General features: G+C 41.0%; 1 protein-coding gene across 1 annotated transcript; it reads right to left on the bottom strand.

Annotated features, from left to right (window-relative positions):
* Positions 1-2,248: 2,248 nt before the first annotated feature.
* On the bottom strand, positions 2,249-4,810 carry LOC123120590 (caffeoylshikimate esterase). Its single transcript, XM_044540594.1, has 4 exons — positions 4,506-4,810; positions 4,121-4,431; positions 3,454-3,693; positions 2,249-2,771 (listed from the first exon to the last, which is right to left on the bottom strand). Exons 1-4 carry the CDS (start codon positions 4,657-4,659, stop codon positions 2,469-2,471), a joined length of 1,008 nt encoding a protein of 335 aa, XP_044396529.1. The 5' UTR covers positions 4,660-4,810; the 3' UTR covers positions 2,249-2,468.
* Positions 4,811-11,586: the final 6,776 nt, after the last annotated feature.

Below are 11,586 nucleotides of genomic sequence, written 5' to 3'. Positions count from 1 at the left end.
GTTCATAAAATTAAAAAATTGTTCGTGTTTTTCATTTTCTTGGAAGAAATCATAAAAAATTTGGAACTTAGAAACAATTCATTAATTGAAGACATTTTTAAAATAGGAGAACTTGTTAAATTCATATTGTTTTTAATTCATAATTTTTCTTAATTCACAAAGATTTTTTTATTCACAAACATTTTCAAATTCACCGATTTTTAAAATCGATAATTTTTTTCTAAATTCATAATTATTTTCTTGAAATTGCCAATAATATTTGAATTCACGAACACGTTTTGAAATTCACAATCTTCCACTGAATCTATGATATCTTCTGAACATGCAAAATAAATTGAGTTCAGGAACATTTTGCCTAATTCATGAACATTTTCTTGAATTTGTGAACATTTTAAAATTGAAATATGTTTTTGAATTGGCATGAATTTTGTTTAATTGACAACATTTTAGAAAAATTCAAGTAAAAATTAAACCGACGAAAAATAAAAATAAGAAATGAGAAAGAAAACTCTCTACTAACTCTGTTCAAGCTCACTCGGCCAGTCCCAGCTGGCGCGAGCAATGCAACTGTAGCGGTCGCTACGAGCGATACCTAGCAGCGCCCAGCATATAGGAGGTCCTTATGCAAGGGCGACATTGAACAAGACCATTGATGTGTCTGGGCCAATTGGTGGAAACCAAAAGTGCTCAAATATATAGCTTCAAACTGTTTGTGCCGTGCTACATATATAGTTTGTGACAGGAATTGTAGATTTGGGCTGATTTATTTGCTAACATGCATTAGAAAAATCTACTTAATTTTAAAAAAAATCTCAACTCACACTAAAAAATGTCCATGAAATGTAAAAAATTGTTAACCCAATTTTTAAAAATGTTCATAGAAATAGAAAAAAAGGTCCGTGACTTATAAAAATGGTCGTTAGTTCATACATCTATTTAAAATTTTCATGATAATTAAGAAGTGTTTGTGTAATTTGTAGAAAAAATGATCATACATTAAAAAAATGTTTAGGCCATTTATAAAACATTTTTGTAATCAAAATTTTTATTACCTTTTACAGAAATGTTAATGAAATTTAAAAATTAGGTCGTGCAAATGTAGGAAAAAGTTCGTAACTTATAAAACATTTTTTGTGCCATTTTAAGTAAATGTTGCAACACATAAAAAAATTGTTGCATGTATTTAAAAAATATTCATGACATTTTTGGAAAAAAATTCAAACGTGTGTTTAAATATATTCATTGTTGCAAATGTTCAACATGTATTTCTAAAATGTTGAACATGTTTCTAAAAACTATTCAACAGATGTATGTAAAATGTTCAACATGTATTTTAAAAAAATTGACATGTATATGGAAAATGAAAAAGAAAACGACAAAAACAAAAAAGTAAAAACACCAAATAACAAACAGAAAAAGAAAGACGACACTGAAGGAAAAAAACCGATGAAAAATAGTAGAGACAACTAACAAAAAAGAAAGAGAGAAAACTGCGTGGAAGGTTATAAAATTGGTCTGTACAGCCCCATAAAAGCTCACCAAAACCGTACTATTGGGCTGGCCCACTAAGACGAACCCCTTGAGGTGACGCTGCCTTCCATCTTGCAGTAAGCAAGACATAGCATCAGCGGGATGCAAGGACGACATTGAACAAGAGCATCAATAGTGGGGATGCAAAATTTCCCGGGTTAGTTGATGAAAATCAAAAGTAGTCGAATCCCTATTGGGATTTTGGAACTGTTTGTGTCAGGCTGCATATATAGTTTGGGCCAGGAGATGTAGATTTGTGCTGGTTCATCTGCCCACTTGCATTTCGCGCAGACGAAAAATCTAAGATCTGTCATGTCTCAAAACAAAAAAGAAGTGCTCAGATCCATGACTGCTCCTCAACGCCATCAAGTACCTTTGCCTTTGATTATCTCTACTACAGTATCTTATAAATTGGAGTTGGTGGTGATTGGTGAGTTTACTACCCCACTCCATCCCAATCCTCCTCATCTATCTTGAAACTGGTAGACTCCTTTAGTTTGGAGATAGAGAAAAATCATATCTTTCATTGGTGCTTCAATCGCTGACGCAATTACACAAGTGTGGTGTTGGTTGCTTGATTGAGCTTCTTCCCCACAGTGTTGCACGTGCATTGGTAGTTATACATTGCTAATCCAATACAACTAAATCATTTTTGTGGATCGATAGCAACGCAGGGGCGTGATGCAAGTCACATGTAAATACGACGATGAAGATTTTGTAAAACTGAAATAGCACTGCTATATGATATATCTTTGAAAGATCCAGGTTGCATGGTATTCTGGTTTACAAGAAGACAGAAATTGACGAACTAGCTAGCAAGTTAGTACAATAATGGATTAATACACCACACTTGTAGCCAGCCAGTTAACTTAACATGATTCCAAATCCCAGCTGTACTTAACCATGCCTACAGCTGCTCATTGTCATTAACTTTCGTGCTATTGCTTGTCGATATTCTGCTCATCGTGCTTGGCCTTCTGTTCCATCTCCGATGACAAGTCCAAGGCGGCCGCCGACGATGATGATTTCGGGGATGATCTTTGGTCGAGCCATGCGATGATATCTTGGAAGACGGTGTGGATGTTTTCGGGGCTCTCGCCGGAGGTGAGGGCGTGCCACATGCCCGGGTAGAGGTTGAGCTTCTTGTCCTGGCTCACCGCTGAGCGGTAGAGGAGGTCGCTCACCGATGGGTCCGTCACCTTGTCGTCGCCTCCGTGAACGATCAGGAACGGCAATGACACCTGCATACATATGCACGATCCATCCATCAGCATCACTCTTGTTGCTTACAAAGCTAATTATAGTTAGGAGCTTATGGGTATATATCTATCTAGAAAGATGAGGAAAAAGTCGTTGTTATGTGAAAGAAACAACAATTATTATGAGACCACGACAACAAAATAAGTCATCAAGCTCCTAACTGGAATTCATTGAACGGGCCACTCACGAGAAAAATACCTTGAGTGTGATCTAAACAGAGAAGAGGCGTGAGACGTAGAGAGAGTATGCTTTAGAAGCCAGACCCAACTAACCGAACAGGGACGTCACGCGAGCAAATCAACGTATTGATCTTAATTGGAGAAAAAGAGATCGATTGAGATGTGTAGATGCGGGCACATTACCATTAAGAAAAATAGTACTCAAAATTCATTTATTAAACATATCTCCCTCTGCAAGCGTGCTAGCTACTCCAGTTGATATATACCCCATGGAATACTATATGCGGAGACAAAGGGAATCCTTTTTTGCTTTAGTAATTATTAAGTGCTCCCTCCATTCACAAATATAAAATGTTTTTGAATATTCGAATATAGACTAGATAAAGATTGAAATGAGTGAACACTACAACATGTCTATATATAATCGATGTATAAAGAAGTTAGAACATGTTCGCAAAAAAGAAGAAGAGATAATTAATAGCACCTTTGAGAGTACGTTGTTCTCGAGGTTGAGGCTGACTTTGAGGAGCTCGTAGGCGGTCTTGAGGCGCGGCTTGCCCTGGTAGCAGTGGGGGTTGTTCCTGATCTCGTCGCGCTTCTCCTGCATCCTGTAGGCGGCGTCGATGACGTCGGTGGTCGGCACGATCTTCCACGTGGGGATGATGTTGGTCATCAGCTTGAGGACGCTCACCACCACTGGATGCGGCCGCATCTCATCAGCGATCTGAAATACCCCAGCCTTAGTTTTACGTACTTTGAATTGGTCCAAATTAATGAAAGCAAACATTCATCGATCAACAAAGATAGATACTACAACTACTAGAATATATGTCGTTATCGGGCGAGTAGCCTGAATGGCCGGCCGGGTCAACTGCTCCGGCATGGATTGGATTAAACTAAACAAGTGCGAAATCACTAACGGCCCGGCCGCACGCGGGGCGCCATCTCGATCTACCCGGTCAAAAGTCAAATGATGACGGCAACTAGCTTGCATACGCGGCCGGATTGATCGTGCGTGCATGCATCTCGTTTCCGTCTCGATCGTCGCCGCGTACTACTAGTAGCTAGTCTAAAGTTGCGGTAGTCTGGACTCTGGAAGATGATTCGGAGGGAGGCCGGCCGGAGGAGTGTGGGTAAGCATGCACGTGTACCTTGCACATGGGGGCGACCAGGACGGCGCCGGTCCAGTACGCCGGGCGCATCCGGTGGAGGAGCAGCGCCACGGCGCCGCCCATGGACTCGCCGAGGATGAAGCGGGGGAGGTCCGTGTTGGCGGTGGAGGCGACGACGGCGGTGAAGAAGGCGTCGGTGTCGCTGACGAGGAGATCGAAGGAGGGGATGTAGCCCTGGAGCCCCTCCGACTTGCCGTGGCCCTCGTAGTCCACCCCGTACACGGCGTACCCGGCCTGCGCCAGCCGCACCCCCGTCCCCCGCATCGTCACGCTGCACTCCACCGCGTACCCTGCACGCACGCATGGATGTTGGTTGGTTGGATCATTCGCCATTAGAGCGGCGAGGAAGGAAAGAAGGGCGTACCATGGCAGAGGAAGACGTGGGCCTTGACTATTTGGCCCTTGGGGGGGAGCCATCTGCAGGTGAAGAGCTTCATCCCGCGGGAGTTCTGCACCGACTCCTCCTCGTACTCGTAGCCGCCATCGCCCGCCGCGCCGCTGCCGGACTTGCTCGTCATCGACCCCTTCCTCTTCTTCTCCGACGACGGGCACTCGGTCGCAGGAAGGAAGCAGCCAGCCACGAGAAATTAAAGAGCGGAGAGAAATGTTGAATTTTTGCGAGACGGGAACCCAAGCGAGCGAGCGAGCGAGGCGAGGAGGATCAGGGCGGGGGGGTCGATGACAGCTATATATGTGGACGCCGTTGTGAACAAAAGGAATGCTATTACTCCACCAGTATTATAATATTTATCACTATTCTAATATAATATTATTTTCTTACTGAGAGTTCAATGGCTGCTAAATCAATCAATAAATCACTCCTCCGTAATGTTAATTCGGAAGATCAATTGGTGCGAGCGCTGAAACGTCTGGACTGGGCGCCTTTCAGTTAACGTCCATTCACCTGCACGTCATGCAAAGAAAGATAATAATAAACACAACCGTCCTTGACAGTAACATTTCAGAGTAACTGCGTCTCACATATGTCGCCATAGGCTCATCTATCGTGTCACCTTCTCAACTAAATTTCTAACACTATTACTACAGCTACCCAAAAGCTAATAGCACCAAGTATACAGCCCTTCCTCACAAAAAACAACAAAAACTAATTTACAGTCACAACCAAATAGTACTTCCGAGGATTTAAGTGTGTACGCACAAGAGGGAAAACAAACTGCCATTCACGCTGCCTGGCTACAGCTGTATTTCCACTGTAATAGATTTAACGCTGGTGGAGCTTAGCCGGAAGTGTTTGTGCATAAATTTTGTTTGGGTTCTCTTTTTTTTTTTTGCTTGCAACATGAACCTGCATTTTGTTTGGATTACACGAGCTCCATGGAAATTTGCGCAGACGACTCTAACTCAACCAAAAAGCGTGTAACAATTAATCCAGTTGTGCTATTATAAGGTTGCTCTCAATGCTGCACCATGGCGGTCTTCTTAGGTCGCCATATCAGTTTTCTTTACCTATGTGGTGTGTAATTAATTAATCAAGAGAGCGGATGAAACGATCTCTTATTTTAGATACGGTGTACATTCTATACACCCAATTCTATGCATATATCAATAATCTTGACATTGTCATCCACTTAGAGTCAAGGTCCTACAGAGATGAAGACATGATAGAGGGGTTTAGAGGAAGGCTCCCTTTTCCAGTTTAATGGTTGCTTCAAGAAAATATCATATATGGTAGCGCCTCCACATAGGACAACTCAATTCTAGATCCACATGTCGGATGTAACCTCGCCAACTTAAAGATAATTTTCTAACTTATCTTTTAGAAAAGTTAAGTGCTAACGTACTAATGAAGAAACTAAGGAGATAAGGAGGATAATCCATTGGTGCAAGTGTTCACTCTTGACTTATACTGGGGTGTGACACCATAGTGGTGGCATGCCATGACATCATCCCCTTTTTACGTGTGCAGCTCCTCAAGCTTATATTTTGGATAATACATAGTGAAGTCATCCAAATCTTTCCATGTGGTTTTGGTTGGCGGCACAACTAATCCATTACGCTAGCACTTGCCGCACATCACAATAGGCGTGGCTGATGGACCTTGGTGGTGGACCACACGACACATCCTTCATGTTAACAATACCAACATAGGTAAGACTTAGCGTGGTTTAGTATTGAATGATTTAAGATTGTTCACATGAAATACGTCGAAGGTGAGCTTGGGTGGATGCTAGAGGTAATATGATGGGATCCTACATGCACGGTGATCATGTAGGACTCGTACTAGCAAGCAAGCTTGCAAGGGCAGAATCGGTGATGAAGGGACGGTAGAGGTTATGAAGATGAAGGCATACCCAATCTCCAGTTGGGACTCAAAATATTGTAGGGCATCTTCTATCTTCTATTTATAGTCACACCCGAGGATTTAAGTGCATACAGACAAGAGGTAAATCAAACTCTGCCATTCACCCCGCCTGGCTACAACTATATTTCAACTAGTAGTAGATTTTGGTTAACACTGATGGAGCTTATTCAGATGTGTTGGTTTAGTGAGTAATTTTTTTTGCAACATGAACCTGCATTTTGTTTGGATTAGATGAGTTTAATAGGAATTTGCACAAACAACTATAACTCAGCCAAAATCATACAACAATGAAGTTGTTCTATTATAAGGCTGCTCCCGATGCTCCACCCCTCGCGATGTTTCTTAGGTCACTGCATCAAAACAAGTTATCTATGTGGCGTGTAATTAATCAGGAGAGAGGATGAATTAGTCGCTTATTTAGATACGTCTACAACCCAATTCTATGCATATATCAGTAATTCTCATATTATCATCCAATTAGAGTCAAGGTCCTCTGAAGATGGAGGCATGATGGAGATGGGATTTGGAGGAAGCCTCCCTTTTCTAGTTTACTGGTTGCGTCACGAAAAATAGCATATATGGTATATCTTTGCATAGGCAACTCAATTCTAGATCCACACGTCGGATATAACCTCGCCAACTTAAAGATACTTTCCTGACCTATCTTTTGGAAAAAGTTAATCGCTAATGTGACAATGAAGAAACTAAGGAGATAAGGAGGCTAAGCCGTTGGCGGAAGTGTTCACTGGCTTATACGGGGGTGTGACACCATAGTGGCGGCCTGGCATGACATCGTTCCCCTTTTATGCGTGCAACTTGTCCTCGAGCTTATATTTTGGATAAGACATAGTGAAGTCATCCAAATCTTCCCACATGGTTCCGGCGGCGGCACGACTAATTCATTATGCCAGCACTTGGTGCATGTCACAACAGACGTGAAAGTGTCTTGACGGTGGCCCACATGCACATCCTTCGTGTAACACTACCGACGTCGGTAAGGCTTAGAGTGGTTTAGCATTGAATGCTTTAAGATTGTTCACATGAAACACATCGAAGGTGAGCTTGGGTGGACGCTAGTCGCTAGAGGTGATGAAGACGAAGGCATACCCAATCTCCACTTAGGACCCAAAATAATGTTGCTTGGCATGCTCTATGTTTTATAACTATATAGTTAGCCCACTAACATATTTCTCTCAACATGCACACAAGCCACCTCATCATGAAAACATGCATGGAAAAGACCCACCTCAAAATGCAGAAAGGGGAAGAACAGCTGAATTAATTAATTACAATAAATCATATGTGTTTTTAGTTTTAGTTCTCATATTATTCATCCAAATATTCATGTTCAAAATAATCAAATATGATGAAAGCATATTGCAACCAAATTTCCCGCTGCAACGCGCGATTTATCATCTAGTTGTAATAGAGTGTGTCGCACTATTATGCTAGAAGTAGGTGTTCATGGATGTTTTGGAGGAATTCGTCATGGTCCTTGAGTAGGGCGTCAATCTCACAAAGCAGTGGGTTGCCAGTCTCAGGATTCACAAATAGTTCACATTCAGGCACCACCTTCAGCGGTGTATTGCCCATGGCCGATTGTTAGGATGTGTTTCAACTACCAAAGCAGGTCACTAGAGCCACTTACCCAAACTATCATTTCTAATGCCACTACGGAGAAAACATTAACTAACCCAATCTGGTCATGATACCATGGTTGGAATGTTGAGCTCATCAGTAGACACATCCCAGCAATGCAAAAAGAAGAAGGTCGGACCATCATCAACAAGTGCAGACGAGTCTTGATCCGACACTTTTTGATTTTCCCATAAAAAACAATGTTAGTAAATAAGGCGACAACAACGGAGGAAATTGAATAAGGATGTGACTGGAATGAAAACTTCTACCTTAAAAAATGTGATCCACAACTAAGAGATTCGTCAGCTTGTCATGGATGCGAGGAAACCCCTCCAAGAAATCCATGGCGACTCTTCCAAATCCAACTAGAAACCTTGAGGAATTGTATTTGCTATGTTTTAATTACACAAATTGATACCATTTAACTAGAGCCATCCGTAGTCACTTAATAAAATGACCCAAATTGATCGCCTTATCTGAAATATTTTTCGATTAAAATTAAAATTTTCTTAACTAGGCACTTTTGCAAAAAAAACCTCTAAACCTTAGAACCATCATTACTTTTTATCAATAATCCCAAGGTGATACTTTTTGCATATTGACCCCCCATGTAATGCTCTATTCAACAAAACCAAGTAATTTTAATTTTGCACAACTCAAATTTGAATTTTAACCTTTGTTGGGCCTAAAATGCAAACCATAAGTCCAGATGGAGTGGAACTTCTTGAAAATTGATCCTTACGATGTTAACTTTCTAATAAGGCTTTTATTTTTCAAACTCTAATAATTTAAAATTGAACTTGGCCAAACTTTAGTTGCACAACATAAACTACTACCGTGGCAGCCATTTTCTTCTGCCGCGTCACAGGTTTTGGAACAAATTCGGATTGTTATTTTAATTGATTATAAATTTTGGAATATGAATTCTAATTCATCAATTCTTTTTTGCTTTGTTTTCTAGGATAGGTTCACAAATGACTAGTAGGACCTAACCACCAAATTTGGAGTTTACAAATTCTAATTGGCTTGAATTTGAATTCAAAACTTATTTTAACCTAGAAATCAAACCACGAGTCCAAATCTTTTTGCAAATTGATTAAAATAATTATCGCAACCTATTTAAATTATTTGAGGCGAACCCTAACCATTAACATTTGAATCCTTTCAAATTGGAATTCAAACTTACAACAAATCATAACTTCCAAAACCATTGAAATCCAACATGAATTCTTTTGATATTGATTCAAATAATGAGGTCAACCCATTCAAGCCTACTGAATTCAATTATATAAGGCCATTCAAGTTTGAATATGAACTTGTTTGGCCTTAATACACAAGACCACACACCCAAATGCAATGATTCCTTTTGCATAGTGAATCATGCATTGACCTTTAGCTAATACTATATTACTATAAGTTCTTATATGGTTCTTCTTGCCATTCAACAATTTTTTTCCTTTGCATGAGTCTTTGGTTCTTATGTTGTTATTCCTAGTATATCATTTTAATGTATAGATTGCGAGGAGTGCAATGCGTGCCATTGTGAGGAGTGTTCCTTTGACAGCAACAACCAAGGCATGTGGAACATTTTGATCATATCACACTATTTTTTATTATGAACGTAATATGTCATCATAGAGTGTGAGTTTAGCGCTATACTACTAATATGATATGATATGATATGAAACCTAGTAGGATAGCCATATGTTCCTTACCCCTTTCCGTGTGGCCAATGTGTAGTTACATTTCTTAGCCATGCTATGATTATACACGGGGAGGGACCAGATCAGTTATGAAAGTGGATATTTGACCAATGACCATTTAATGAAAGGTTAAGTTAAAGAGTCATCTGGGCGGATTGGTTGATTGGATAAGAGAGTGTAAGTTTGTGGGATCCACCGTCTATGTTCAAAGAGATTGTACGGGTTCCGAGGGATAGTTTTCATGTGTAGTTTTGTGTCATTATGGGCTCTGGCTTAAGTAAGTAAGTTGCGAGGACCTGACCTCGTATGAATAGTAGATGTAGGTGTGATATGTTGTGTGGGTCATACAACGTGGGCTCAGGGAACTACTTCCCAAAGGCTTCAGCTTGGTATTCCCAGTTACTTAACACCGTGAGTTTAGCAAGTGGTATCGAGTAGGTCATGCAGGCAAAGTAAACAAATCTCTCGAGAGTGTAAAATTTGATCATGATTAGCCACGTATTTGGTTATGGACAACTTTGAGAAACTTGGCCAGGAACTGTTGGGAAGATCTCATCACCATAATTTTCCCAACTAAAATTTGTTGTGTTGAACAAGGGAATATGATCTCTGTTGGAAGCAAGCAATGGTAAAGGTCTTCCATTGGGATTGATCCAATGGGCTAGGGTTACTGTTGAGCCAGTGTACGCAATATACTATTACAAGTTAGGATAAAACTACTTTGCTTTATGCAAAACAAAACACAAACCTCCGCTTACCCCCAAATTGCACGTAGACGAGGTAGGTCTATTATAATCTTCATTGTAATATTTACCGGCACAATCAATGTATTGACCCTTGTCGCCGCAAAGCATTATGTTGCAGGGGACTAGTAAGAGGGGTGATGTTTACTTAGGGTCACGAATCTCCCCATGACCTGGTTCGTTTATGGCATAGGTGGGATTCTTTGGAGTTTATTTGTGTTCCTGTTGTAATGCTACTTATTTGGACTAGCCTTGGGCTAGAGTTGGACAATATTATTTTGGATCCTTGCGATGTACTAGAATAATGCATTTCTGTTTGGTATTATCGGTACCGTGTATGCTGGTGACTGTCCTGGGGCTGGCGTGTTAAGCATGGAGGCCTAAACCTTATCAGGTTGGTCGTTACACATCTTGTGTATGACAGGAGTCCTACATCAACTCATCAATTCCACTAATCATGTGTAATGTTCACCACATTTTCCCTTCTGTCACCATGATACGTCTCCAACGTATCTATAATTTATGAAGTATTCATGCTATTATATTATCTGTTTTGAATGTTTATGGGCTTTACTAAACACTTTTATATTATTTTTGGGACTAACCTATTAACCCAGAGCCCAGTGCCAGTTTCTGTTTTTTTCCTTGTTTCAGTGTTTCGCAGAAAAAGAATATCAAACGGAGTCCAAACGGAATGAAACCTTCCGGAGAGTTATTTTTGGAACGGAAGCAATCCAGAAGACTTGGAGTGTACGTAAGGGAAGCAACGAGGAAGGCACGAGGTAGGGGGCGTGCCCACCCCCCTGGGCGCGCCCTCCACCCTCGTGGGCCCCTCGTGGCTCCCCTAACCGACTTCTTTCGCCTATATATATCCATATACCCTAAAACCATCGGGAACAGAATAGATCGGGAGTTCCGCCGCCGCAAGCCTTTGTAGCCCCAAAAAACCAATCAGGACCCTGATCCGCACCCTGTCGGAGGGGGGATCCCTCCCCGGTGGCCATGTTCATCATCCCGGCGCTCTCCATGACGAGGAGG

This window comes from Triticum aestivum, chromosome 5D (genome assembly GCF_018294505.1).
Source record: "Triticum aestivum cultivar Chinese Spring chromosome 5D, IWGSC CS RefSeq v2.1, whole genome shotgun sequence".
Lineage (NCBI taxonomy): Eukaryota > Viridiplantae > Streptophyta > Magnoliopsida > Poales > Poaceae > Triticum > Triticum aestivum.
This window is presented reverse-complemented; position numbering and strand designations above follow the sequence as displayed.